The sequence below is a fragment of the Bufo gargarizans genome, chromosome 3 (genome assembly GCF_014858855.1).
Source record: "Bufo gargarizans isolate SCDJY-AF-19 chromosome 3, ASM1485885v1, whole genome shotgun sequence".
Lineage (NCBI taxonomy): Eukaryota > Metazoa > Chordata > Amphibia > Anura > Bufonidae > Bufo > Bufo gargarizans.
In genome coordinates, this window is record NC_058082.1 from 308,688,565 (window position 1) to 308,715,251 (window position 26,687).

At 42.9% G+C, this 26,687-nt stretch overlaps 1 protein-coding gene across 1 annotated transcript; it reads right to left on the reverse strand.

The window, feature by feature from the left end:
- Positions 1–1,607: 1,607 nt before the first annotated feature.
- Positions 1,608–26,271, reverse strand: ZMPSTE24 (zinc metallopeptidase STE24). Its single transcript, XM_044285273.1, has 10 exons — positions 26,018–26,271; positions 23,118–23,264; positions 22,013–22,099; positions 14,694–14,810; positions 13,185–13,337; positions 12,663–12,804; positions 8,925–9,088; positions 8,445–8,555; positions 4,095–4,238; positions 1,608–2,230 (listed from the first exon to the last, which is right to left on the reverse strand). Exons 1-10 carry the CDS (start codon positions 26,117–26,119, stop codon positions 2,006–2,008), a joined length of 1,392 nt encoding a protein of 463 aa, XP_044141208.1. The 5' UTR covers positions 26,120–26,271; the 3' UTR covers positions 1,608–2,005.
- Positions 26,272–26,687: the final 416 nt, after the last annotated feature.

Below are 26,687 nucleotides of genomic sequence, written 5' to 3' on the forward strand. Positions count from 1 at the left end.
TAATGTGTATAAAGCTAATACAAGTGAGCGCTTCCATTATGGAAGCACGCACTAGTATGCATCCGGTGCCTGGAAGAAGCGCAGCAAGTGCTTCCGATACTCACCCTCCCTGGTGGTCTTTGATGGGGGCCCGCGTTGCACTGTCTTGACCCCGTACAGCGTCAGGACGTAGTGCGCGCACTATGACCTGACGCTGCACGCTGTCAGGTGAAAGTGCAGCGCAGGCCGGCGAACACAGGGAAGCGAGACGCCGAACCCGGAGATGAAGAGGAGCCGCAGCACAGGAGAGGCGAGTAGTTTTTTTTATTTTATTCATCTGAGGTCTGATAGGGGTTAATAAAGTTAGTTAGGGGGGGGGGGGGGGAGATGGTGTGGAAATTGGCATTTGGCCCTTGTATATTATAAATTGACTACCAACTAAGGACTTTATTAAATTTATAATTTACATTTATAATCTACTAGTGCCAAATGCAAATTTCCACCACCTCAGTGACTACCAACTAATAAAATATATATTAAATATTGGTATAAATTATCGGCTATCAGCCTGAAAGTTCAGATTATTGGTATCTGCTCAAAAAAAAAAAAAAAAAAGTCGATCCCTAGTTTACGGTTTTCCTTGAGTCTGCGTTGGTGTACTTTGCAATATGTTTATCAAACTTCATGTGTTTTTTGTTAAAGTTGGTGCACTTTTGTCTAGAAATGTTACTCCAGTTTTCTGCACCACTCCCTTAAAAAAGTCCTAGTTCCAGATAACAGCTAAACATGCCCACTTTCCAAAACTGGAGCGAGTAGTGTAAAAATGGAAAAAGGTGTCACTGTTTTTTCCACAAGTGAACCCAAAAAGTAACAAAAACTGTATTTTGTGACTTTTTGATGAATTCTGGGATTAATTGTCTAATGCTGGGGACAGCGATTGGCTGTAGCAGGCAGCAATCGCATGACTTACACCTGCACATCAATGACTGTACTCAGCGTAAGGGCTCATGCACACAAATAATGTCTGCATCCTATTTGCATTTTTTTGGAGGGTTGGATGTGGTCCCATTCACTTCAATGGGGCCACAAAAGATGCGGACAGCACAATGTGTGGTGGTTCCGTGGCAGAGGACCTGTCACCTCTCCCGATTCTGGCGAATCTTTTCTTATGACTGTTGTGCCATACCTGCTAGAAGACGTTTACAAATAAATTGCCAGCAGTCTGCAGTAACCCTAAGTTCACACCTGAGCGTTTTACAGCGCGTTCAAACGCGCTGTAAAACGCTCAACACATGAAAACCAATGCTTCCCTATGGGAAGGGTTCACACCTGGGCGTTTTACAGCGCGTACGATCGCGCTGTAAAACGCCCGACGCTCAAACAAGTACTTGAGCTTCTTTGGGGCGTTTTGACGCGTGTTTGTGGCCATAGGACACTGCAGTCAATGACACAAACACGCGTTTACTATTACCAAAAACGCGCGTCAAAAACGCGCGTTTGGGAAACGCTCAGGTGTGAAAGCAGGGTAAAGGTACTGCTGGGTGTTACCAGTAGCGGGCGTGTCTGACTACTGCTGCTGGTGTCAGACTATGCAGGGACACAAAAAAATAAAAATAAAAATAACAAACTGAAATTGAAACATTTAATAGAGAACATACAGCGTCATACATCCATTTATACATGTATTTTGTTGTGATACCAGTTTTTTTTTAACATAATGCAAATTTAAAAAGAAAAGTCCTGTTGATCGAAGAAGCCAACAAACTGCCTATAGCAGTTACAGCATGTAATAAGTAAAAAACACAAGAAGGCTCAATGGAGGAAAGTACACTTTCAAATAAAACACAGTAACTTTTTATGAAAACCCGTGCTGTACATTTTATACATTTCCAGATCATTAAAAATGTCCTCATAGTACATAGATCAACAACGCATTTCGAATACCGTCTGCACTTTCACGTGCAGTGCCAGAACTGAAGAGAGGAACCAAAAATGTCAAGTCCTTTTTCAGCGGGAAAGCATTTCGTCAATTCTGCTTCTCGACTTTTAAAGCTTGCAGTCTTTCCAGTAAGGGAGGGTGAGAATAATGCCACATTGAAAACATCCAGTCTGAAACTGGAAATCCTAAATTATCCTTATTTAGTTTAATCAGAGCAGAATACAAGTCTTTTGCTTTTCCAAGGTTCCTGGCAAAAGCATCGGCCTGAAATTCAAATCTCCGGCTAAGGACAGTAAGACAGAATGACAGGACCTAGAACGAGAAGACAGACAAATCTTGTACGGGAAGCTCAAGGCAGAGATCCTCAGACACAGGGCGGTGGAGTCAGACTGTTGAGAGATACAGACTCCCACTCTGGCTTCAAATAAAAGTATTATATATAATTCATATTGTATTCATTTATTAAAAGGGAACCCGTCACCAGCGACCAAACCGATCAAACTGTTTCCATAGACTTGATTAAAACTCCTTTGTCTCTTGTTGATCAGAGTTAGGATACTTTTTTTAATATGCAAATTAGGCCTTTGGGGCAATGAGGGAGTCGCCATTGATCTTGTTGCACCCAAGCTCCATTCATTTCTGTGGCCAGCCCCTCCTTGGGTGATTTGATTAACAGTGCCCAACAGTGGCAAAGCAGTCAGAGGGGAGCTGGCCACAGTAATGAGCGGAGCTTGGGTGCAACAAGAGCAATGGCAACACCCTCATTCCACCAAACATAACATTTGCACTTTAAGTACAACTTGGCCGGGCTGCGTTTGGGTACAGTGCAGCCGTAGGGGCCACAATTAGCTCTCTTTAACTAATGAAGACCGCATTGTTATGTCAGCATGCATTAATAATGGCTGTGTGGCACTTTCAATACCACGTGGCCATTAGCAATGCAGACCGACTAAACAGTCTTTGTTCGTTAACAAGAGCCAGCTGGGGCCCTTATGCCTACACTGTACTCTGTCATGTCAGAACCAAGACACGACTACCATGTGGTCGGACCCTTCGGCCCCTTGCAGACTCGCATTACAGCTCCCGCCCTGAACTTCCAGCACTGCCGGGGTCACATAGCATTATATTGATTTATGATGCTATGTAACCCTTAGTCCCCTTTCACACAAGCGTGACGGATTAGGTCCGGATGCGTTCAGTGAAACTCGCACCATTTTGCAAGCAAGTTCATTCAGTTTTGTCTGCAATTGCATTCAGTTTTTTCCGCACTAGTGCAATGAGTTTTGATGCGTTAAAAAAGTTTTACAAACATCTCTTAGCAACCATCAGTAAAAAAACGCATCGTATCCGCACTTGCTTCTGGATGCAATCATAAATCAATATAATGCTATGTGATCCCGGCAGTGCTCGGAGTTCAGGACAGGGGCCTCGCTGCGAGTCACTCACTCGTCTGCAAGGGGCCTTAGTGTTGTTTCAAGGTGTTACACCTGTACAAGCCACAAAGCCAGTGTGCAATTTTGCCGTCTGATTTTTGACTGTGCGGCACAAAAGGTGCAACTATAGGTGTCAGAAAAGTAACAACTAACCAAAACAAGTCATAAAAGTGTCCTGCTAGCTGTCATTTCCAAGGTGGTCTCAGCCTAAACTGGAATTCCATTCAGAAGCTATAGTAAAAATCCTGTCTTAAAATAAGAAAGATTTATAAAATTACGTAAAAATAAACAGGTTGTTCAAGTTCAATAAAGGTAAAAAAATAAGAAGCCACACCCATCCCTCATCTCCCCTGCGGCTTCCAGTGCCGTGTTCTAGTCCTCCCTGTGGCTGACGTCATCTTCCTGGCTGCAGCGGTGACGATATGTGCACACAATCACTGGCCTTAGCAGTATACAGAACGTCACCGCTGCAGACCGCAAAACAAACAGCAGGGGAGAAAAGGGGCAAGTATGGCTTCTTTTAATACATTAGCATCTTTTTTATTGAACTTGGACAATCCGTTTAAATATAGATTAGGGCTATATAAATTACACAAACATTCACGCAGCCTTAACACAGTTTCCCCGAAACTACTGTAAGCAACTTAATCATATGCTTCTAAGAGAATTTGCCCTGAAGTCCTCATTGGTAAAATCCCACTCCCTTGTTATAGTCTCATTACTGACGGACACGTAATTCTTACCTCATTGTATGGGGAGAAGATGAACTGAAATATAATCATCAGACCAATTAGAGTGGGTTGTGCTGAATGAAATCCAAAAGCTGCAAAGAGTTCTTTGCGCCCAATAAGGGTGGCAAACAAGAAGAAACAGAGGAAAGAGTTCACCTGAAGGAAAGAAAACCAAGACCTTAGTACATCATGTGGGCCTACAGGGAGTGCAGAATTATTAGGCAAATGAGTATTTTGACCACATCATCCTCTTTATGCATGTTGTCTTACTCCAAGCTGTATAGGCTCGAAAGCCTACTACCAATTAAGCATATTAGGTGATGTGCATCTCTGTAATGAGAAGGGGTGTGGTCTAATGACATCAACACCCTATATCAGGTGTGCATAATTATTAGGCAACTTCCTTTCCTTTGGCAAAATGGGTCAAAAGAAGGACTTGACAGGCTCAGAAAAGGCAAAAAGTGAGATATCTTGCAGAGGGATGCAGCACTCTTAAAATTGCAAAGCTTCTGAAGCGTGATCATCGAACAATCAAGCGTTTCATTCAAAATAGTCAACAGGGTCGCAAGAAGCGTGTGGAAAAACCAAGGTGCAAAGTAACTGCCCATGAACTGAGAAAAGTCAAGCGTGCAGCTGCCAAGATGCCACTTGCCACCAGTTTGGCCATATTTCAGAGCTGCAACATCACTGGAGTGCCCAAAAGCACAAGGTGTGCAATACTCAGAGACATGGCCAAGGTAAGAAAGGCTGAAAGACGACCACCACTGAACAAGACACACAAGCTGAAACGTCAAGACTGGGCCAAGAAATATCTGAAGACTGATTTTTCTAAGGTTTTATGGACTGATGAAATGAGAGTGAGTCTTGATGGGCCAGATGGATGGGCCCATGGCTGGATTGGTAAAGGGCAGAGAGCTCCAGTCCGACTCAGACGCCAGCAAGGTGGAGGTGGAGTACTGGTTTGGGCTGGTATCAAAGATGAGCTTGTGGGGCCTTTTCGGGTTGAGGATGGAGTCAAGCTCAACTCCCAGTCCTACTGCCAGTTTCTGGAAGACACCTTCTTCAAGCAGTGGTACAGGAAGAAGTCTGCATCCTTCAAGAAAAACATGATTTTCATGCAGGACAATGCTCCATCACACGCGTCCAAGTACTCCACAGCGTGGCTGGCAAGAAAGGGTATAAAAGAAGAAAATCTAATGACATGGCCTCCTTGTTCACCTGATCTGAACCCCATTGAGAACCTGTGGTCCATCATCAAATGTGAGATTTACAAGGAGGGAAAACAGTACACCTCTCTGAACAGTGTCTGGGAGGCTGTGGTTGCTGCTGCACGCAATGTTGATGGTGAACAGATCAAAACACTGACAGAATCCATGGATGGCAGGCTTTTGAGTGTCCTTGCAAAGAAAGGTGGCTATATTGGTCACTGATTTGTTTTTGAATGTCAGAAATGTATATTTGTGAATGTTGAGATGTTATATTGGTTTCACTGGTAAAAATAAATAATTGAAATGGGTATATATTTGTTTTTTGTTAAGTTGCCTAATAATTATGCACAGTAATAGTCACCTGCACACACAGATATCCCCCTAAAATAGCTAAAACTAAAAACAAACTAAAAACTACTTCCAAAAATATTCAGCTTTGATATTAATGAGTTGTTTGGGTTCATTGAGAACATGGTTGTTCAATAATAAAATTAATCCTCAAAAATACAACTTGCCTAATAATTCTGCACTCCCTATATATTACATCCCCATCAACATACTAAAACAATACTTAGTGATTGATAATACTTTACATGGAAATATGTCAAATCTGTGTAGGAATAAGAGATTGTACTTTGCCATCTCTTCTAGCTAGGCAGGTGAGGTATGAAGACATGACTAAAGCGGCCCACACACATACGTGTAGGATCAGCCAGAATGCGCCCAATCAGTCCGATAGTGGAACAATCTCAGCACTGAAATGCCAGACTAAAAACTTATGTCAAGCACAAATTTATTTTACCTGTGATCTGTCATACATGTCTTATTTCAGCCAAGAATAGTTGGAAAATTCCCACATGACTTGTCATGGTTTTGGCAGACAGTACTATGCCATCGTGAAATATTGGGAGAACAATCTTAATATTCTGTGAAAAATCGGATGTTGCCAAATTTAAATATGTCGTCAGCATCAGACTAGCACACCGAAGTACCAGAGGATCCTCTTGTGGGCCCAGGTTCTGATACCATAGTAGGTCTAAAAAGGTCGAGGAGACAAAAACATTTGGAGCCGTCTGCATCTTTTGCGGCCCCGCTGAAATGAATGGGTCCGCATCCGACACAAATAAATGCGGACAATCTACGGCTGTGTGCATGAGCCCTAAACCTCAATCAAAAGTGGAAAAACTGGCCTTGCTACCCATGGCAACCATTTTTTTTTTTTAACTGCTTTGGAGAAGTGAAGGCTGCAATAAGGCCACAAGGATGTTTTTTTCCACTTTTTATTTAATTTTTTATTAGTGTCTCATATATTGAAAGTCTTGCCAAATGTTATAGCTTTTTCCACTGAAATGAATTACCTCAGTGTAGAGCACATTCTTCTTATGTACAAACCATGCATGTGAAGACACAAAGTAACTAAAAAGCTGCGATTTATCCATTTTAATTTTGTGTCCCCTTATACAGTTTTTATTGTATATTTTTAGATGCAAAATTGGAAGAGAGGTGCGAATAACTTTTTTTTGAAAATGCTTTATGTTTAAAAAAAAAAAAAAAAAAAAAAAAAAAAAAGGTTCAACTTAAATTTTTTGTGCTTCTCGGGGACTTCAACCTGTGATCTTTCGATTGCTTATATTTTATACCATATATTGCAATAGTATACCATTACAGTCTATGTGAATACTTTGCACTGCCTATTAAACCCTAAGGCAGGGCTTAACGGTCAATTTGCAACGGCAGCCCTGGGAACCTTCACAAGGCCGCAGGCAGCCACAGCAACCAATCATAGCCCCAATATTTCACCTTGGGAGGGGGGGGGGGGGGCAGAGTTCCATTTAGAGGACAGAGTGAGCAGGGTGAGGTTCGGATCATAGATCCAAAGTCAATTAGTTCAAAAACTTTTACAAAATGTTTTTAAAGTCGCAGAATTGAAGCTCGAAGTTATTCACCAAAGTAACACACAACTTCGGAATTTTGGCCCAGCCAAAGCACATACATTTTAATGCTATACGGTACAGCATTAAAACAAAGTTTTCGAACTAACAGACTTCGGATCTTGGATCCAAAGCTTGATACGCTCACCCCTAAGGCCTCTTTCACACGAGCGAGTATTCCGCGCTGGGTGCAATGTGTGACGTGAATGCATTGCACCCGCACTGAATCCGGACCCATTCATTTCTATGGGGCTGTGCACACGAGCGGCGATTTTCACGCATCACTTGTGCGTTGCGTGAAAATCGCAGCATGTTCTATAGTCTGCGTTTTTCACGCAATGCAGGCCCCACAGAAGTGAAGTGCGCCGTACCGGTCTTCAGTCGGCGCAGGCGCACTGATAGGAGGACGCTCGCTCGGCTGCTCCTTCCTCAGTGCGCCTGCGTCGATGAGGTCACATCTACACCCGGCGCAGGCGCACTTAGGAAGGAGCGGCCGAGCGAGCGTCCTCCTCTCAGTGCGCCTGCGCCGACTGAAGACCAGTACGGCGCAGGTGCGAGATTTAGAACTCAGACAGGGCCAGCCAGAGGAGTAGAGCGCTCGCTGGCCCTGTCAATCAACAAGAGGAGGGGGAAGTTTTTTTTAAAGGAGGATGCGGCGGCTACCAGCAAGTAACCGCCCTACTTGCTGGTAGCCAGGTAATTAACATATTATAAAAGTGTGTTTTTTAAAGAAACTAGACAACAGATAAGGGTAAGAGCACTATATATTGAATAATCGCACCATAAAGATTTTAATTAGCCCAAAAATGAAAAATGGGGGTGACAGAAGCCCTTTAAATGACCAGAGATATCTCCAATCTCATTATTGCTGGGAAATGTCAGCTGTGCGCTCACCCCATAATACTCCATGCACGTATGAAGGATCCATGAGACAGGGGATTAGTGTCTAATCACGATGAGTCACTAGAACAGAGGTCCCTTGTGAATGGAGCGATACTGCACATGTGACCATCATTCCATTCACTTCTATGGGACTAAAAAAAGATAGAGCCGAGCTATACTTCCCGAGAGTCCAATAGAAGAGAATGGAGCCGTGGCTCTGCTTGCACACTACAGCTTCATTCACATGGGGACCTTTCAAAAGAATAAAGGAGAGTAGCCTCAAAAACTACTGCAACCTTACATCCACAGTTAGGTAGAAACACCCAGCGCTATATACGCACCTGGCTAATGACAATGTTCTTTACAGTATGACCCAGCTTCCAGTGCCCCAGCTCATGACCTAAAACAGCGAGGACCTCTTGGTTGTTGCAGCCTTGCTTCTTATTTACATTCTAGGTTTAGAGAACAGAAAATTCATCAATTTGCATTAGAAAAAAATAATAATAATAATAATAATTTAAGATTTCAACATACAGCATCAATGATATTTTTATAAGATGCACTTTTGAATGCATGTCCACGGTTTGATTTTCAGAATTCCTGCAATCTGTTCAATATTGAAGAATCTCCTTCCTAAACGAACAGAGGGCACAATTCTGACCTTTTATTCCTGTCTCTAGTCCCATAAAAAGGTATATAGACTAGATGATTGTGGCCTGGAACATGCTGGAGAACACTGCTAAGTCTACCTAGCAGTGCAGTACAATGTAACCTCTGCTGAACATGATCAGAAGAACATGAGGAGCACAATGTGCACTTACTTTGGCTTTAGGTTTAAGGTCCACATTTTCACTCTCTGAGGTTTCCTCAGCGTTGTCTTTATTTAGGGGAGAGTAGTCCTCCAACAGGGTGTCAAACAAAACAATACGCTTGTTTTTAAAGAACCCATAGAAGTATGCATTGCTGTGAGATGACCGCTTGGAACCTAGGTAAAGACAGTGGGAAAATATTAAAAGTAGCCTAGCACAGGGATATCTGAATACGCAAAACTCCTGATAAGACAGCCATTATACAATCACTGCACTGAAGCTTTTCATGCCTTCAGAAATTCCACAGTACAAAAAACACGTTACATTGGAGATAATGAAATTTGAAAAAGTCACAATACAGAAAACAATGCATTTTTTAAAGATATCAGAGATTTTAAAGCACTATCACCGAAATACAACTACCTAAAAATTAACCTTTAATAGGATAATCTAAAATAAATAATCCCTAAAAAAGGGAACACAATAGTGCAAAAACAGACACAACAAAACACAAAACAAATTACACACAACAGAGCGTATCTGGATCAGACGGGCAGATCAGCTTGAGGAAGATGAAGGGGAGGAAAGCATCGGGGCAACATGTGCCAAATCAGTGTCTGTCCCTGTGATATCCCTTATAGAGTCCTCAGCCCGGAGATGTGTCTTAATGGTAGGCACACTCCGTCCACGTGCCTATACTGTCTATCCTCATGGTGCCCTTGGTATACTAGCCCATACGGATATTTGGGTACTAGTATATATTAGATACCGGTTGTACTATCACGTGTCCCGACACGTTTCCCCCCTTCTTTTCATTAAAAGGGGTTCATCAGGGGACATAAATCAATGTCAAACAAACACACCAAGTGTTCAACAAATTGGCCACATCATATTTTGCCCCCTGGAGGCCCTTCCCAAGACGTTCACCCTGGACCGCTCAGCTTGATCTCCATCTTGACCACCAGCTAAGTACTTTCTTGATTACTTGATGGTTGCTTTATCATTAAACAACCATGCGCGTGGTCTTTTGCATCTTGTTAATACGTCTTGGCCTTCAGTTTATCATTTTTGATCCATCTTTTCTGAAATTTGTTGAACACTTGGTGTGTTTGTTTGACATTGATTTATGTCCCCTGATGAACCCCTTTTAATGAAAAGAAGGGGGGAAACGCGATAGTACAACCGGTATCTAATATATACTAGTACCCAAATATCCATATGGGCTAGTATACCAAGGGCACCATGAGGATAGACAGTATAGGCACGTGGACGGAGTGTGCCTACCATTAAGACACATCTCCGGGCTGAGGACTCTATAAGGGATATCACAGGGACAGACACTGATTTGGCACATGTTGCCCCGATGCTTTCCTCCCCTTCATCTTCCTCAAGCTGATCTGCCCGTCTGATCCAGATATGCTCCGTTGTGTCTGTTTTTGCACTATTGTGTTCCCATTTTTAGGGATTATTTATTTTAGATTATCCTATTAAAGGTTAATTTTTAGGTAGTCGTATTTCGGTGATAGTGATTAATTAGTTTGGCGACCACCAGCTTTATTTACAATTATAGCTTTGAGATTTTAAAGCACCATTGATTCTAGGGTGTTATGTACATAAAATGAGACAAAAACATATCAGTACATTAAAGAGGACCCTTCATCGGTCCAAACATTGTAAGATAATTATCAGGCTGTGTAGAGCGGCGCCCCGGGATCTCACAGCACTTATTATTCCGGGGCACTGCTCCGTTCTCCCGCTATGTCCCCCGGTATTTTCGCCGATTTGGTTATACTAGTATCTTCCTGGGCGTTCCTTCTCCCAGGCTCACAGCCAGGGAGAAAAAAAACAAAACAAAAAAAACTCCCAGGCTGTGAGCTCTGTGCTGCGATTGGACAGAGCTACAGCCAGGGAGAAGGAACGCCCAGGGAGAAACAGGGCAGTCTCCGCCTAGTATAACCAATTCAGCGCAAATACCGTGGGACATAGCGGGAGAACGGAGCAGCATCCAGGGATAATAGTAAGTGCCGTGAGATCCCTGGGCGCCGCTCTACACAGCCTAATAACTATCTTACAATGTTTGGACTGATAAAGGGGCCTCTTTAAGCAGAACCTTACCAAGTGACAGACTGTACAGAAAGGGAGAGTGCCCTGTCCATAGGCTTATAATCTAGAAGTATGCCTCACCATTTTCAATTTTCATGGATCAAGACTTATTTTTCAAGCATTTACCTTAAAAAAAAGGTTATCTGGAACTTTTATATTTTTCATATAGGTTATTAATAAAAATCCCAGACAACCCCTTTAAAATGGTCAAAAATTAAGGAACCACAAGCACAGGCTTTTCACATATGACGCCTCTGAAATGCAATCCCCATAGAATCATTCTAATAACCATTTTCTTGGGAATAAGACAGGAACATCTATCTTCTTCTATCATTCTGGAATGATAGAATGTCCTACACGATGGCCACAATGTCCAGATGGGATTTACAGATTGAAACGCTCTCAAATCATCATCAGGTTAGGAAGAGGTTATATTTTTTTTCTGAGGTTCTTCGTTGCACTGGTGTGTGAGTAAATTAGACAAGCCATTGTTGACTTAAAGGGGTTCTGCACTTTGTTTTAACTGATGATCTATTCTCTGGATAGATCACCAGTTTCTGATCGGCGGGGGGTCCGGCACGCGGAACCCCCGCCGATCAGCTGTTTGAGAAGGCAGCGGCACCGCGGCCTTCTCACTGTTTACCGCCGGCCCACTGACGTCACGACTAGTATCAACTAGCGTGGGCGGGTCTAAGCTCCATTCAAGTGAACAGAGCTTAGCCGCGCCGACGTTAGTTGATACTAGTCGTGATGTCATTGGGCCGGCGGTAAACAGTGAGAAGGCCTGGTAAACACTTCAGGGACCAGAAATGGAAGAAAGCAAATTCAGCGGAAGACCGTACCAGGGAGCAGGTATGTATGAATTTTCTGTTTCAGGAAGAAGAAGACTCCAGGCATTCGCTAAAAAAAAATATTCCCAGAAAACCCCCCTTTAAAAAACTGATCCATGGTGACTGGCAGCAAAACTACATGTGGTTGATTTTTGGTGGGACCCTGACTTATGGGGATTATCCCACTACAATTAGAGACAACTGTACACAACACAGGAGAAAGACATTGTAAACTAAAGTTTTCATCAGTATTAAAGCCAAACTATCATAAGTTTCCCGACAGGATCTTGGGTTAAAAACAGCTATGGCGTTCCAGAAAAATTGAACAGGGAGAAGAGTCATCTCGGCAGGTCCCCACTGGCTTCTACCGACTTGGCTCAGCTTGATTGGGAGGCCTCTCCCTAGTTGTGTATAGAGAGAGACCTGTCAATTATATCATGTAGGCAGAAACTGGTGGACAGCCACCCCTGTGACTCTTCTACCCATGTCCAACATGCCTTTCCTCTGATACACTACCCATGTCCAACATGCCTTTGAACTATGTTTCCTCTGATACACTACCCATGGTTTGGGGAGCATGAAGGCCCTGAGAGGTTTTCTTTAAGGTCTCTTGCCCACGACCGTATGCCCTCTGAGATATATAGTCCATGAGCGGGTCATATATCCCGGAGCGGCATACATCGTGCGCACGGGAGCACACAGCATCATAGATTACAATGATGCTGTGCACGTCGGGCCGCCAGCTGGACTATTGTCCCGCACTCATATGATCATATATATGGGCAATAGGCCTAAGTATGTAGGACATGACACTTACCTTCGACAACATAAACTTTGGTCAGTGGAAAAGCAATACTTTTTGCCATCGTTTCAATAGCTTCTTTCAATTCTCCTTCAGGAAGCGGGGTAAACTTATCAAATAATGGAGCAATATAATCTGCATATATTGTTACGAGCACCTGGAAATAAGGAATAGGAGATGCATTATGCAGACTCCACTATTACATTTATATATCCATTAGGCCTCATGCACACGACTATTGTTTTTTTCAAATCCACTACGCATTTTTGCGGATTGGATGCAGACTCATTCATCTCAATGAGGCCGCAAGAAAAATGAAAGGCATTGTCCGAATCCATATGTCCATTCTGCAGCCCTGCAAAAAGAGATAGAACATGTCCTACTCTTCTCTATTTTGCAGACAAGAATAGGCATTTAAAAAAAAAGGGGCCTGTGGAAATTTCAGGATGCACAGGGCCGGTATCTGTATTTTGCGGACCGCCAAATACATATGGTTGCACGCATGAGGCCTTAAGAGCAGAAAACAAGGGGCCTTACCAGGGACACCACCAGAGTAAACAGCCATGCATAGATGAAGAAGTAATCTCCACCAATCTTGATGATGTACAACAGAAGAGAGGTTACCGGGAGGAGAATGCACTGCGTTACAAAGAATTTCTTTATGGTATCTTTAAAAAAAAATCCCAGAGTCTGTCAACATAAAAAATAAAGTTTAGTAGGTATGTGAAAAAAATAAAAAAATAAAAAACACACACACAAAACTTTTTTCACCCTACCCTTGTGGTTAGGAATGTGGCACCACCTTTCATTCCTGTTAAACAGGAACTGGTGACAGGTAATGACAAAGCAGAGGTTGCTGGGGTTAACCGTTCGGTTTCCTGACTGCAGCAGTGACATTCAATGCATGCCACATCACCGCTGCAGCCAATCAGTGGTCATGTCTACTGCCGAGGTCAGCGAATGGCTGCATAGTGACTTATGTGCATGGATGTCACCGCTGCAGGATCGGAAAACAAAGGGGAGAAAGCATCACCCTTTTTTGTTATTTTATCACATCTACTGCTGCTGAGGACATATTCATTGAGCTTTCTGTTCTTCTGATCCGTCAGAACAGAAAAATGAAAAAACAGGCCGTATTTTTTCAGCACAAGTTTAGTGAGAAATTAGTTATTTTTGATGGGAGTAAATGAGTAAAGGTGCTTTTTCTCCCGTCAAAAATAACTGACCTCTGACGGAACTGATGCACAAAAAGACTGGTCCATCAGAGGAACAGCAAGATTAAAAATTACGGATCAGAAGAACGGAAAGCTCAAAGCAGAGTTGAACCCAGCCCAATTCGGATTAGCACTAAATGGGGTTACGTTAATGCCTAACCACATTTGAGCACTCTTCACAACTGCCTCTGCCTTCTCTCTGTAGTCACACACAGCTAGACATGCTATTCTAAGGTACTGTAATACAATGGCATGCCAAAGTCCTTTACCAAGCAAAGGAAAGGGTGTGCGGGCAGTGTGTTAAGGGGAAGATCTGCATTGCTGAAATATCTGAAATGAAGCATTTATATGATTACATAAAGATCAAGATTAGGCCAAAGCTTCCCGCTTCCCTCAGACTGGCCTGAGTATGTGAGAAATGCTGCCCAAACCAAGATCAAGGCTGGGCAAGCAGAAGCGTCTTGGGCGCAGTGTGCATCAGGTAGTCTGAGAAGTGGTGCAGCCCTCTTGGATGACAGAAACAGCGCCCAGGAAATTACAGATCTACAGCTGAAAAGAAGGCCACCATGTAAGGGTTTGGTTTGTTCCCCAGTTAAATTAAAACATTTTTTTTTTTTAAAAAGGGTTCTTTCACATAAGCGGATGTGAGATAAAGTGGTCACTGTGATTTTGTAGTAAAAAGATCACAGAGAGGCACGGAGCATTATCAATCATGGCAATTATCTGTGTCTCTGCTGTCCGGAGCGGGGCTTGGCTGTCTTTCATGCAGCGGATTCCACGCACGGCATCCGCTCGTGTGAAAGAGCCCTTACACCAAAAACAACATGCTTACCTGTTGGTTAAAGCCATGTTTTTCTTCAATCACAAAAGTATTGTACAGGCTCCATGGAAGGCCAGTCAGGGAGCTGAACAGGGTAGCAAGGACTAGAAATACCAAAGACTGAACTATCTAGAAAACAAAGATAAAACACTGAAAAGGCAGTTTTATAGGTGAGATAAGAGAAATAAAATCCTAGTACTTGATTTAGGGGGAAACATTTTTTGCATATATTTACAAATACAAATAGGTCCATATATATTTGGACACAGACACAAATTTAGCTTTTATTACCCGTTTACGAAAACATTCAAGTTATAGTTTTATAATGGATATGGACATAAAGTCCAGACTTTTAGCTTTCATTTGAAGGTATCCACATTAAAATTGGATGAAAGGTTTAGTAATTTCAGCTCCTTTACATGTGGCACCCTGTTTTTAAAGGGACTGAAAGCAATTGGACAATTGAGTCAAAGGCTGTTTCATGGGCAGGTGTGGGCAATTCCTTCATTATTTCATTCTCAATTAAGCACATAAAAGGCCTGGAGTTGATTTGAGGTGTGGTGCTTGCATTTTGAAGATTTTGCTGAGAAGTAAACATGCGGTCAAAGGAGCTCTCCATGCAGGTGAAACAAGCCATCCTTCATCTACGAAAACAGAAAAAAACACATCCGAGAAATTGCTACACTATTAGAAGTGACAAAATCTACAGTTTGGTACATCCTGAGAAAGAAAAAAAGCACTGTTGACCTCAACAATGCAAAAAGACCTGGACGCCCATGAAGACAACAGTTGTGGATGATCGGAGAATAATTACCATGGTGAAGAGTAACCCCTTCACAACAGCCAACCAAGTGAACAACACTCTCCAGGATATAGGCGTATCAAGATCCAAATCTACCATAAAGAGAAGATTGCATGAAAGTAAATACACAGGGTTCACTGCATGGTGCAAGCCACTCACAAGCCTCAAGAATAAGAAGGCTAGATTGGAGTTTGCTAAAAAAAAAAATAATAATATAATCTTAAAAAAAAACGGCACACTTCTGGAAGAACATTCTTTGGACAGATGAAACCAAGATCAACCTCTACCAGAATGATGGAAGAAAAAAAAAAAAAAAAAAAAAAAAAAAAAGGGATGGCGAAGGCATGGCAGAGCTCATGATCCAAAGCATACCACATCATCTGTAAAACACGGTGGAGGCAGTGTGATGGCTTGAGCATGCATGGCTGCCAGTGGCACTAGGTCCCTAGTATTTATTGATGATGTGACAGGACAGAAGCATGCAGATGTATTCTGGGGTTTTCAGAGACATATTGTGTGCTCAAATCCAGCCAAACTGATTGGTCGGCGTATCATAATACAGATGGACAATGACACAAAGCCAAAGCAACCCAGGAGTTCATTCAAGAACATTCCACTTCTTTGCTTTAATAGCCAAGTCAGTCCCCTGATCTGAACCCAATAGAGCATTCATTTCACTTGTTTAAGACTAAACTTCAGACAGAAAGGCTCACAAACAAACAGCAACTGAAAACCGCTGCAGTAAAGGCCTGGCAGAGCATTAAGAAGGAGGAAACAAGGAGTTCAAGACTTCAGGCAGTCATTGCCAACAAAGGGTTTTTAACCAAGTATTAGAAATTAACCTTTTATTTACAATTATTTAAATTTGTCCAATTACTTTTGAGCCCCTGAAATGAAGGGATTGAGTTTAAAATGCTTTAGTTCCTCACATTTTTATGCAATCATTTTGTTCGACCCACGGAATTAAAGCTGAAAGTCTGAACTTCAACTGCATCTGAATTGTTTTGTTCAAAATCCATTCTGGTAATGTACAGAGCAATTAGAAAAATGTTGTCTCTGTCCAAATTTATATGGACCTAACTGTATATTCCTGACAAACTTTATGTATTACACAAACCATTACATCCTAGGGTTGCACCGGGTATTGAATTATCGGTACCCAATCGATACTTTTGTATCGGTGTCAATTTAGAACCGGGATATGCCTTTTACCGATACTAGGCTGTGCTACGGCTAATCTGAACGTGTGCCATGTTCTCCTCAGCAGCACAGTGGAGAAGGAGTCTCTCCCTCCCCGCTGTGTCACTGCCACCAATGACAGGAGAGAGGGGAGGGGGAAGATAACTAACCCATTAATACAAAAACAGGTGGCGGGTGCCAGCTGCAGAATCACATACCCGGCCTCTACGACAGGGCACTGCAATTAACGCCTCAGGTTCCGCACCTGAGGGGTTAACTGCAGTGGATCGCGGCGCCTTGTCAGAGGTCTGGTGCCGACTATGTGATTCTGCAGTCGGCATCTTTATTTCGATTAATGGGTTAGTTATCTTCATTGGTGGCGCAGTGCGCCCTCCCCCCAGTATCAAGGCAATTGGTGGCAGTGGCCAAAGGGTCCCCTCCCCACCTCCTTATTGGGGGTGCAGTGTCAGTTGTGATCAGAGCCCCAGCAGTGTCATCCTGGGGCTCCGATCGGTTACCATGGCAGCCAGGACACTACTCAAGCCCTGGCTGCCATGGTAATCTCCCTGCTGCTGTGTGTACAGAGGACAAGGCAGCAGGGAGAGTGTGAAGTCCTATTCACCCCAATAAAGCTCTATTAGGGTGAATAGGACAAGGGATTAAAAGATCCCAGGTTCTAGGCCTTATCACCACATCCGAAGAGTCCAAACTATTTAACCCCTTCAACCCCGAGCCTGTTTTCACCTTCCTGCCCAGGCCATTTTTTGCAAATCTGACGTGTCACTTAATGTGGTAATAACTTTAAAACGCTTTTACTTATACAGGCCATTCTGAGATTGTTTTCTCGTCACATATCGTACTTCATGACAGTGGTAAAAAGGAGTAAAAAAAAAAAAAAAAAAAAAATCATTTTTATTCATAAAAAAAATTTAGCAAAAATTTGGAAACATTTGCAAATATCAATTTCTCTACTTTTATAATAGATTGTAATACCTCCAAAAATATTACATTCCCCAAATTACAAAAATTTACATTCCCCATATGTTTACTTCATGTTTGGATCATTTTGAAAATGACATTTTATTTTTTAGGGATATTAGAAGGCTTCGAAGTTGGGAAGCAAATCTTTTCGGAAAATTTCCAAAACCCACTTTTTAAAAAGGGCCAGTTCAGGTCTGAAGTCACTTTGTGAGGCTTACATAATAGAAACCACCCAAAAATGACCCCATTTTAGAAACTACACCCCTCAAGGTATACAAAACTGATTTTACAAACTTTGTTAACCCTTTAGGTGTTCCACAAGAATTAATGGAAAACGGAGATGAAATTCCAGATTTTCACAGATTTTACATTTTAATCCATTTTTTCCAGTAGCAAAGCAAGGGTTAACAGCCAAAGACGACAATATTTATTACCCCGATTCTGCGGTTTACAGAAACACCCCACATGTGATTTTAAACTGCTGTAGGGGCACACGGCAGTAGGAACGGAACGCCATATGGTTTTTGGAAGGCAGATTTAGCTGAACTGGTTTTTAGATGCCATGTCCCATTTGAAGCCCCCCTGATGCACCCCTACAGTAGAAACTCAAGAAAGTGACCACATTTTGGAAACTACGTGATAAAGGTGCCATTTTGGGGTACATATGATTTTTTTAATTGCTCTATAATTACGTTTTTTGTGAGGCAAGGTAACAAAAAAACAAAAACAAAAAAAGGATGTTTTTTATTTTTACAGCGTATACCTGAGGGATTAGGTTATGTGACTTTTTTAAAGAGCAGATCGTTACGGAAGTGGCAAAACCTAATATGTCTACTTTTCCTTATTTAAGTTTTACACAACAGCATTTTTGAAACCGAAATATTTTAGTGTATTCATAGTCTGAGAGCCATAGCTTTTTTATTTATTTTTTGACCGATTCTCTTGGGTAGGGTCTCATTTTTTGCAGGATGAGGTGATAGTCGGATTGGTACTATTTTGGGGGCATACGGCTTTTTGATCACTTGCTGTTGCAATTTTTGTGATGTAATGTGACAAAAAAAAAAAAATAGTTGAAATATATAGTGGCTCACCCCTCCTGCTAATATAGACCGGGGCTCTCACTAAGTTGTGGTTCACCCAGACCACAATATGGGGTAAAAGTATAAATAGAAGTATAGTGGGCACTCGATATCTGGCACTACGTCTTGGGTACAACAGATTTATTTAGGTAAACAGTGTTATCAATCAGACATAAAATAAAACTTGCAGAATATTCCCAATTGTATGACAGTACAATTTATAAAATGTCATAAAAGATTCCTAAAAGTTAAAAAATATATATAAAAAAAAGTGTTCATAATAATATAATACTCCTAGAGGTTAGTAATAGATATATATATTCACATTTATTGATAAAAGTCCCTTTGAAATCTTCCGCAATACTTAGTGCGATTGATATAGTAAAATATACTGAGTTTTAGCAATGTTCTATCCGCTTATATGTTCAAGTCTGTAGGTCTCACTTCTATGAAGGATTATAATGGTGGCTATTCAGGGGTTAGTTGTATGCAGTATATTATAATTATGTTTCACTCACTGCTTGATGTTCGTTGATTTCTCTGACTTTCGTGGCGTCCCACTACTGGTCAGATCACTCACCCCTCTTCTTATACGCCGTGTATGGGCTGCGCTTCCATTTAGCTGTATTGTTGCGATGTCCGTGAGGTTTCCTCTCAGTCTCTGTTCAGCGTCCCACGTGTAGATGGTTTGTCACGTGATCGGAGCTTCAGAGCGTTTGTCACGTGATCGGAGTTTCGAAGCGTCACGTAACTTAGATCAGATGTGGTTGGATTAGTACAAGTTTCGGAGGCGGTACCAACCTCCGTTTACACAGCTTTCTGGCAATAATCTTGTTGTTTTTTCGCACTAGTTTGTTGCTGGTTGTAGTAATAAAAGACGTCTAAGACGTCTGCAGAATCACATACCCGGCCTCTACGACAGGGCACTGCAATCCACGGCAATTAACGCCTCAGGTTCTGATCACGTGACAAACCATCTACACGTGGGACGCTGAACAGAGACTGAGAGGAAACCTCACGGACATCGCAACAATACAGCTAAATGGAAGCGCAGCCCATACACGGCGTATAAGAAGAGGGGCGAGTGATCTGACCAGTAGTGGGACGCCACGAAAGTCAGAGAAATCTAGCGGGAGTGGATGAGATCCTTATCTCATCCACTCCCGCTAGTGGATAAGTGGATGAGATCCTTATAGTAATTAGACGTCTTTTATTACTACAACCAGCAACAAACTAGTGCGAAAAAACAACAAGATTATCGCCAGAAAGCTGTGTAAACGGAGGTTGGTACCGCCTCCGGAACTTGTACTAATCCAACCACATCTGATCTAAGTTACGTGACGCTTCGAAACTCCGATCACGTGACAAACCATCTACACGTGGGACGCTGAACAGAGACTGAGAGGAAACCTCACGGACATCGCAACAATACAGCTAAATGGAAGCGCAGCCCATACACGGCGTATAAGAGGGGCGAGTGATCTGACCAGTAGTGGGACGCCACGAAAGTCAGAGAAACTTAACGAACATCAAGCAGTGAGTGAAACATAATTATAATATACTGCATACAACTAACCCCTGAATAGCCACCATTATAATCCTTCATAGAAGTGAGACCTACAGACTTGAACATATAAGCGGATAGAACATTGCTAAAACTCAGTATATTTTACTATATCAATCGCACTAAGTATTGCGGAAGATTTCAAAGGGACTTTTATCAATAAATGTGAATATATATATATATCTATTACTAACCTCTAGGAGTATTATATTATGAACACTTTTTTTTATATATATTTTTTAACTTTTAGGAATCTTTTATGACATTTTATAAATTGTACTGTCATACAATTGGGAATATTCTGCAAGTTTTATTTTATGTCTGTGATTGATTGATAACACTGTTTACCTAAATAAATCTGTTGTACCCAAGACGTAGTGCCAGATATCGAGTGCCCACTATACTTCTATTTAAAAAAATAAATAAATTGTGTCTTTTTTTTTTTCTTTTTTTTTGTCGGTGTTCATCTGAGTGGTTAGGTCATGTGATTTTTATAGAGCTGTTTGTTATGGACGTGGCGATCCCTAATATGTATACAATTTAGAAAAAAAAAAAGTTTTAGTGTCTCCATGTTCTGAGAGCTATATTTTTTTTTATTTTTTTTGGGCAATTGTCTTAGGTAGTGGCTCATTTTTTGCAGGATGAGGTGACTTATTGATACCATTTTGTGGGACACGCCTTTTTGATCGCTTGGTGTTGCACTTTTTTTGTGATGTAAGGTGACAAAAATGGCACCTTTTTACACAGTTTTTATTTTATCTTTATGGCGTTTATCTGACAGGGTGGATCAGGGTGCGATACCTAATATGTGTGTTTTTTTTTTTTATTATAAAATAAGGGGAAAGGGGTGTTTTCTTTTTTACTTTATTAATGTTATTAAAAACACTTTTTTTACTTTTTCTTCTTTATTTTATTTCTGATGTTCACTTTTGGGGGTCTGATCCCCTCTGCAATGCATTACAATACATCTGTAGTGTAATTTATCTTGTACAGTTTTTTTTTTTTTTACTACTTAAAAAAATAAACACAAATTTTCTTTGCATTGCCATATTCTGACAACCATAACTTTTTTTATATTTCGGTGTACAGAGCTGTATGAGGGCTTGTTTGTTGCATAACAAACTATTTTTTGTTGGTACCATTATTTGCGGTATGCATGTCTTTTTTATCACGTTTTGAAAATTTTTAGGGGGGACAAGTTCAGACATTTTATGACTGATACCCAATAAGTTTTTTTATTCTTTATATATTTTTATATGTAAAATTGTAAAAGGAATGAGATTTTAATATATTGGTGTTTTGTTTTTTAAATAACTATTAGACCCCTTAGGAGCCTAGCACATGGGATCTTTTGAGCCGCTCTCCCATTCACCCTAATAGAGATCTATTAGGGTGAATAGGATTTTTACACTTTAGCAGCGTCCAAGCTGCATCCCTCTGCCTTCACTCACAGGTGCTAAGGGGGTAAAATGATAGGGGCGTTGCAAATGCCGATCCCTGTCAGTGCGGGCAGTTACCAGCTGTGTGTGGAGTGGGCCCGCTCCATACATCCCCTCACACATTATGACGTACAGTTACATCATAATGCGTGAAGGGGTTAAACTAGATCAGACAGAGTGCAATAAAAGCAACAACACATTTGATCTTGGTTATCCACCAGCCTTCAGTATCCAGAATCAAATTAAGGAGGGGAGAAACAAAACCGATTTTAATAAGAAATGCTGACCTCGTATTCGGAACCAAAGCCTGCACGATCCAGGATGTGCTCAGACACGCTCCACAGGAAAGGAATACCACCAAGAACAAGGATGAGCTGCACAAAATCAGAAGATGTTAGAGACCGAAAAAAAAAAAATCTCATTATTCTGTGCTTTTAACAGAGGCCGACAACCGCATCCGACAAGAAATTCCTGAGTGCGGAGACGGATAAACCCTTCTTTTATCCATCGCTCCCCTGGTCATCCATTTACTAAAGCCACGTATGGAGAGCAAAAGTGAAACCATCGTCATATAGAAGTCAGTGGGGTCATATTTCTAGTAAAAAGCACTTCCTAATCCACCATGGTGTGGAGAGAGAACCAGAAGTGCAACTGTCTCTGCAACACGGTGGACATTTTAACTTCCCACTAAAGGGATTGTCCCATTAAGACAACTTATCCACAGGACAGGACATAAGAGTTTGATCAGCATGGGTCTGAGCGCAGGAAGCCCTGGACATCTCGAGAAACAGGGGCCTGTGCTGCCAGATATAGTACAAGCGCTCGGTTATCTCCGGCAGTCCCATAGAGCAGCAGCACGTGTGAACACCACCCCATGGTGTGGAGGGGGAAGGGGCTCACATTCTCCGACCACTGAATGAATATGGAAGGGGAGGTCTGTAGCACAAATGGATTATCATTGAAAGATAAGACTTTCAAAAGGAGGATCTAAGTTCTTATTTCCCTTTAAGGGCCCTTTCACAAGAGTGGATGCTGTGCGTGAAATAGTGCCAAGCCCCGCTCCGGAGAGCAGAGACACGGAGCATTATCATGATTGATACCAGGCAGCCCCGCCGATCAGCTGTATGTCCCTTCCTGCTCGCTGCTGTATGTCTATGGGACCGCAACGGACAGAGAGAAGGGAGACAGCACATGCACACTGCGCGCGCCGTCCCCCCATACAGCTGATCGGCAGGGCCGCCTGGTGTCAGACCCCCGCCCATCTGATATGGATGACCTATCCTGAGGATAGTTCATTAGTAGAAAAAGCCCGGAGAACCCCTTTAACTTGGAAATCCTTTTTAGAACTGCAAGCATGCACACTGAATGGATGTAAAGGTAAATGAGACTTACTGTGCCTTCTGCCTCCGAGTATAGTCCAGACCAGAAACTGAACGTACTCTTATCAAGCTGATACAACCGAGACTTCTCAAAAGTTTCCGGATCCATAATATTCCCAAGTTCGGCTGGCACATGTCTTGACGCTTCATATATCTTACGCTGCAAAAAACAGACCATTCATAAGTATGGTGAAATCCAAACAAGAGCTATTCAAAGCAGGAATGCGGAGCTACTTAAGGCGAGCAAATAAAACTCCAGACCACTTCTGGCCGGTATACCGAGAATCGACAACTAAGAAAACACTGTCTGCCACCTAAAAGTTATATCAAGGGGAGAAGTTTTACAGTCAGTTTTGTAGGACTTTGTGCCAAATTTATCAAATGTCACGTTTGACAAAGTTTTGATGCTTCTTATGTCTTGAGATGTCATCCACTGTCTATGCCACCGCTGTAAGATTGAGACAATTTTTGGGTCTTTTTGCAGTTGATAAATCTGCTCGACTTCCCCACTCACTGTTCAAAACTGGAGGGAGTGGTGGGAAAAAAAAAAATAAAAAAAAATAAAAAAGGGAAAATGTTAAAATTTTTCGGAAATAAGCCCAAAAAGTAGCAACTTTTTGAAGCCAGAATTCTGAAGTACAGGGCTTGATAAATTCCCCAGAGCTGCATTCAGAATTCTGCTGGTTGACATGAATCATAGTTAAGCCAAGTTCACATAATACACCCAGTGAAGGGGGGGGGGGGGGGAAGAATTTATCATTCCAGTTTTCTGTATGAAGGGGAAAAAGAAAAAAGAAAAATCATGTTTGCAACTCCGCTGCGACTACATTTTAGTTGCCCATAGCACTTCTATGCCACCCTCACCACTTTCCAAGAAGGAAGCATGAGGAGGGCAGGGCGGGCACAGCAGAGTCAGCACATATATTTTCTGTTACTCCAGTTTCCAGGTGTAAATGAAGACCGAGACCTACGGAGGATCCGAGCTGCCACAGATAGACTGCCGGAGAATGCGCCTAATTTGTGATAAAGCCTTTACCTCTCCGTAAATTAAGCACATCCTCCGGCAACGCAGAGAATATTATAGACTAGCATACCACACGCTGGTCTTAATAAAATCCCCTCCAATCTACATCACAAGGACAGGCATGAAGCCAACAATACCACCGATGTAGGTAAAATAATGGTGTGCCGTACTTTAATATTTTTTTACTTTGTGGGATAACCCCTTTAAAGGACCAGCTCAGACATTGCAGATTTGCGGCACTCCGCAGCAATGCCCATGGAGGAGGTTTTAAAAACCTCATCCAAACATAAAAGAGAAATTTTTCAGATGGAAAAACAAGCCTCAGGATTTTCAAACCCGAAGCATGCTAAAGGATTCTGCTGCAGAATTGCCACGGATTTGTAGAGAGTCCCACACGGTGCACATTCCACCATTAGGATCAGAAGAACGGTGGCACCCGCGTCTCTGTGGGAACGGTGCGGCAGTGATCACCACTCCATTCACTGCCTATAGTACAGTGCTCCGCTTTCTCCAGCAGGCTGGGGCCACACAGCGACCTTAGACGTGGCATCCACCGAATGGTCAAAGATCGCTGTGTAGCCCCAGACACTGGTAACATATTGCTAGGTAGGTGCAGGTCTCAGGTTCAGGTCCCACCACCTCTATCTCCAGAATGTGCCCCTGAAAGTGAAGGAGAGAGAGTCACATATGCTCGTCATGCTCTCCATTCATTTCTAGGGAGCTCCAATAATAGCCAAGCGAGCGCTTGGCTATTTTCAGCAGGTCCATAGACATTAGTGGAGAGCGCACTCCATTCACTTCTATGGGCCTGGCGGAGATGGAGAGCAGACGCACATACGCAGCTGCACTCCAGCCACTTTAGAGGTCCTGTTAGAGACAGGTGCAAGTCCCAAAACAGGACACCGGAAAGGGGGGGGGGGCAGCCGTGTATGCGTAGCTGCCCTCCATTCATATTCAGAACTCCCATAGCAACGAATGGAGGTTGGCTGCACATGCGCACATGTTGTGAAGTGCGTTTTATGCATTAGTCTAGGATAGCTAGCACCCCTCCTTGGCACCATCATGGACCTCTCCTTGGCTAGTTTGTACTTATGTATAAGCCCTTATGTCCTTAACCTGGTCTCTTCACCGCCTTCTTGGACACCTGATGCAAGACTACCAGGAGGAAACCACAAGCACAACCTGGCCTGCATTTCTCCATGGGGGGGGGGGGGGGGGGGGGGGGTAGTACCCCAGAACTGGAGTACTCCAAATTGTTCATTGTCATACATTGTTTGTTTGTTTCCTGGCTATTAATACCAGAAAGGACGTTATGGGAAAGGTTTGCAGGAACAGGGTTGCAGGTCCCACGGGTGGGCATCTAACTGATTCCGAGTGTGCCTACCCCTAGTCCTGTGCATGGCCACCCTCCACTGGACTCTATGGCAGGTCTATCTCTACAGTGAAGGACATGCTATGGGATTCTCTCCCTATAGACAGTTCTACAATTGGGGTGCACACTCTTTAAAGGGGGTTATCCAACCCCTTGAATGCCCCCCCAAAATACCCAGGCACTTCATACATGGTATACTTACCCCCCTCCGGCACCCACAAGGGGCAGGGGCAACCAATAGCAAGCCAGGATGGGACCGAGCCTCCCTAGTGTCACCCAGTGATGCAGTGGCGGGCATCAGGAGCGAGACGGGTACCAAGGAACTGTGGGGGCCCAGGCATTAGGGGGGGGTTGGCTGACCCCTTTAATGTATTCAAGGGCTGGCCCTGTATTTCCAGGGCAAAGAGGTAAGTGCCCCCACATACGAGCTAACAGGACACACCCGCAGTGCACAGCCATTATGGCAGACAGGGCCGCATACAGTGACAAAGCAAGCGGGCGCCGCAGCTCCTCTCACCTGTCTGCTGGCCAGATAAGCCTCCCAGAGGTACACCACCCATGAGAACAGCAGCACCGAGTAGAAGATCTTCCCCTCCACCGACATCTCCGACAGCACCATGTTGACGGCAGCCACTAAGCGAGCGGACACCGGTGTGCAAACGAAACCGAAGCTGCTGCGCCCTGATTGGCTGTCAGCTGGAGCGGCTTGTGCGGAGACGTCTCCCCGGCCACGGTCTCATTGGTCGACTTACCAATATGCGTCGGATATTTAGTGCGCTTCCGCTGACGTCACCACAAGCGACCTGTGTCTAAAGCTATGCGCCGCAAGGACCTGGTCCACTCATTACTAGTGTAGTTTTGGCTCTTTGGCCCCCTAGTGGTCAGGTCCTGAATGGACTCCTGAAGAATCTGGTCCTTACCAGTGATGGCAAATAGGCAGATCTACAGCAATTGTCTATGGCTAGGGCTACACGATGACATTGATGTCGCACTAGTGTCGGGCGTCAATTTTTATCATGATAGTCTATATGTGGTGTCGCACTGCGACGTGACAGTCGTAGAAAAATCCATCTTGGATAGATTTTTTTGCTACTGTCGTCACAATAGACTATCATTGTAAAAATTGTCGCGCAACACATGTCGTTGTGTAGCCCTAGCCTATTTGCCTTCCAACGTAGGGACGATTT

Coding starts and splice junctions, on each gene's coding strand:
- ZMPSTE24 (XM_044285273.1), bottom strand. CDS start 26,119: ATGGTGCTGTCGGAGATGTCGGTGGAGGGGAAGATCTTCTACTCGGTG. Junction 22,100..23,117: donor ACTCGGAGGCAGAAGGCACA/GTAAGTCTCATT, acceptor GATTTTGTGCAG/CTCATCCTTGTTCTTGGTGG. Junction 13,338..14,693: donor AACATGGCTTTAACCAACAG/GTAAGCATGTTG, acceptor TTATGTTGACAG/ACTCTGGGATTTTTTTTTAA.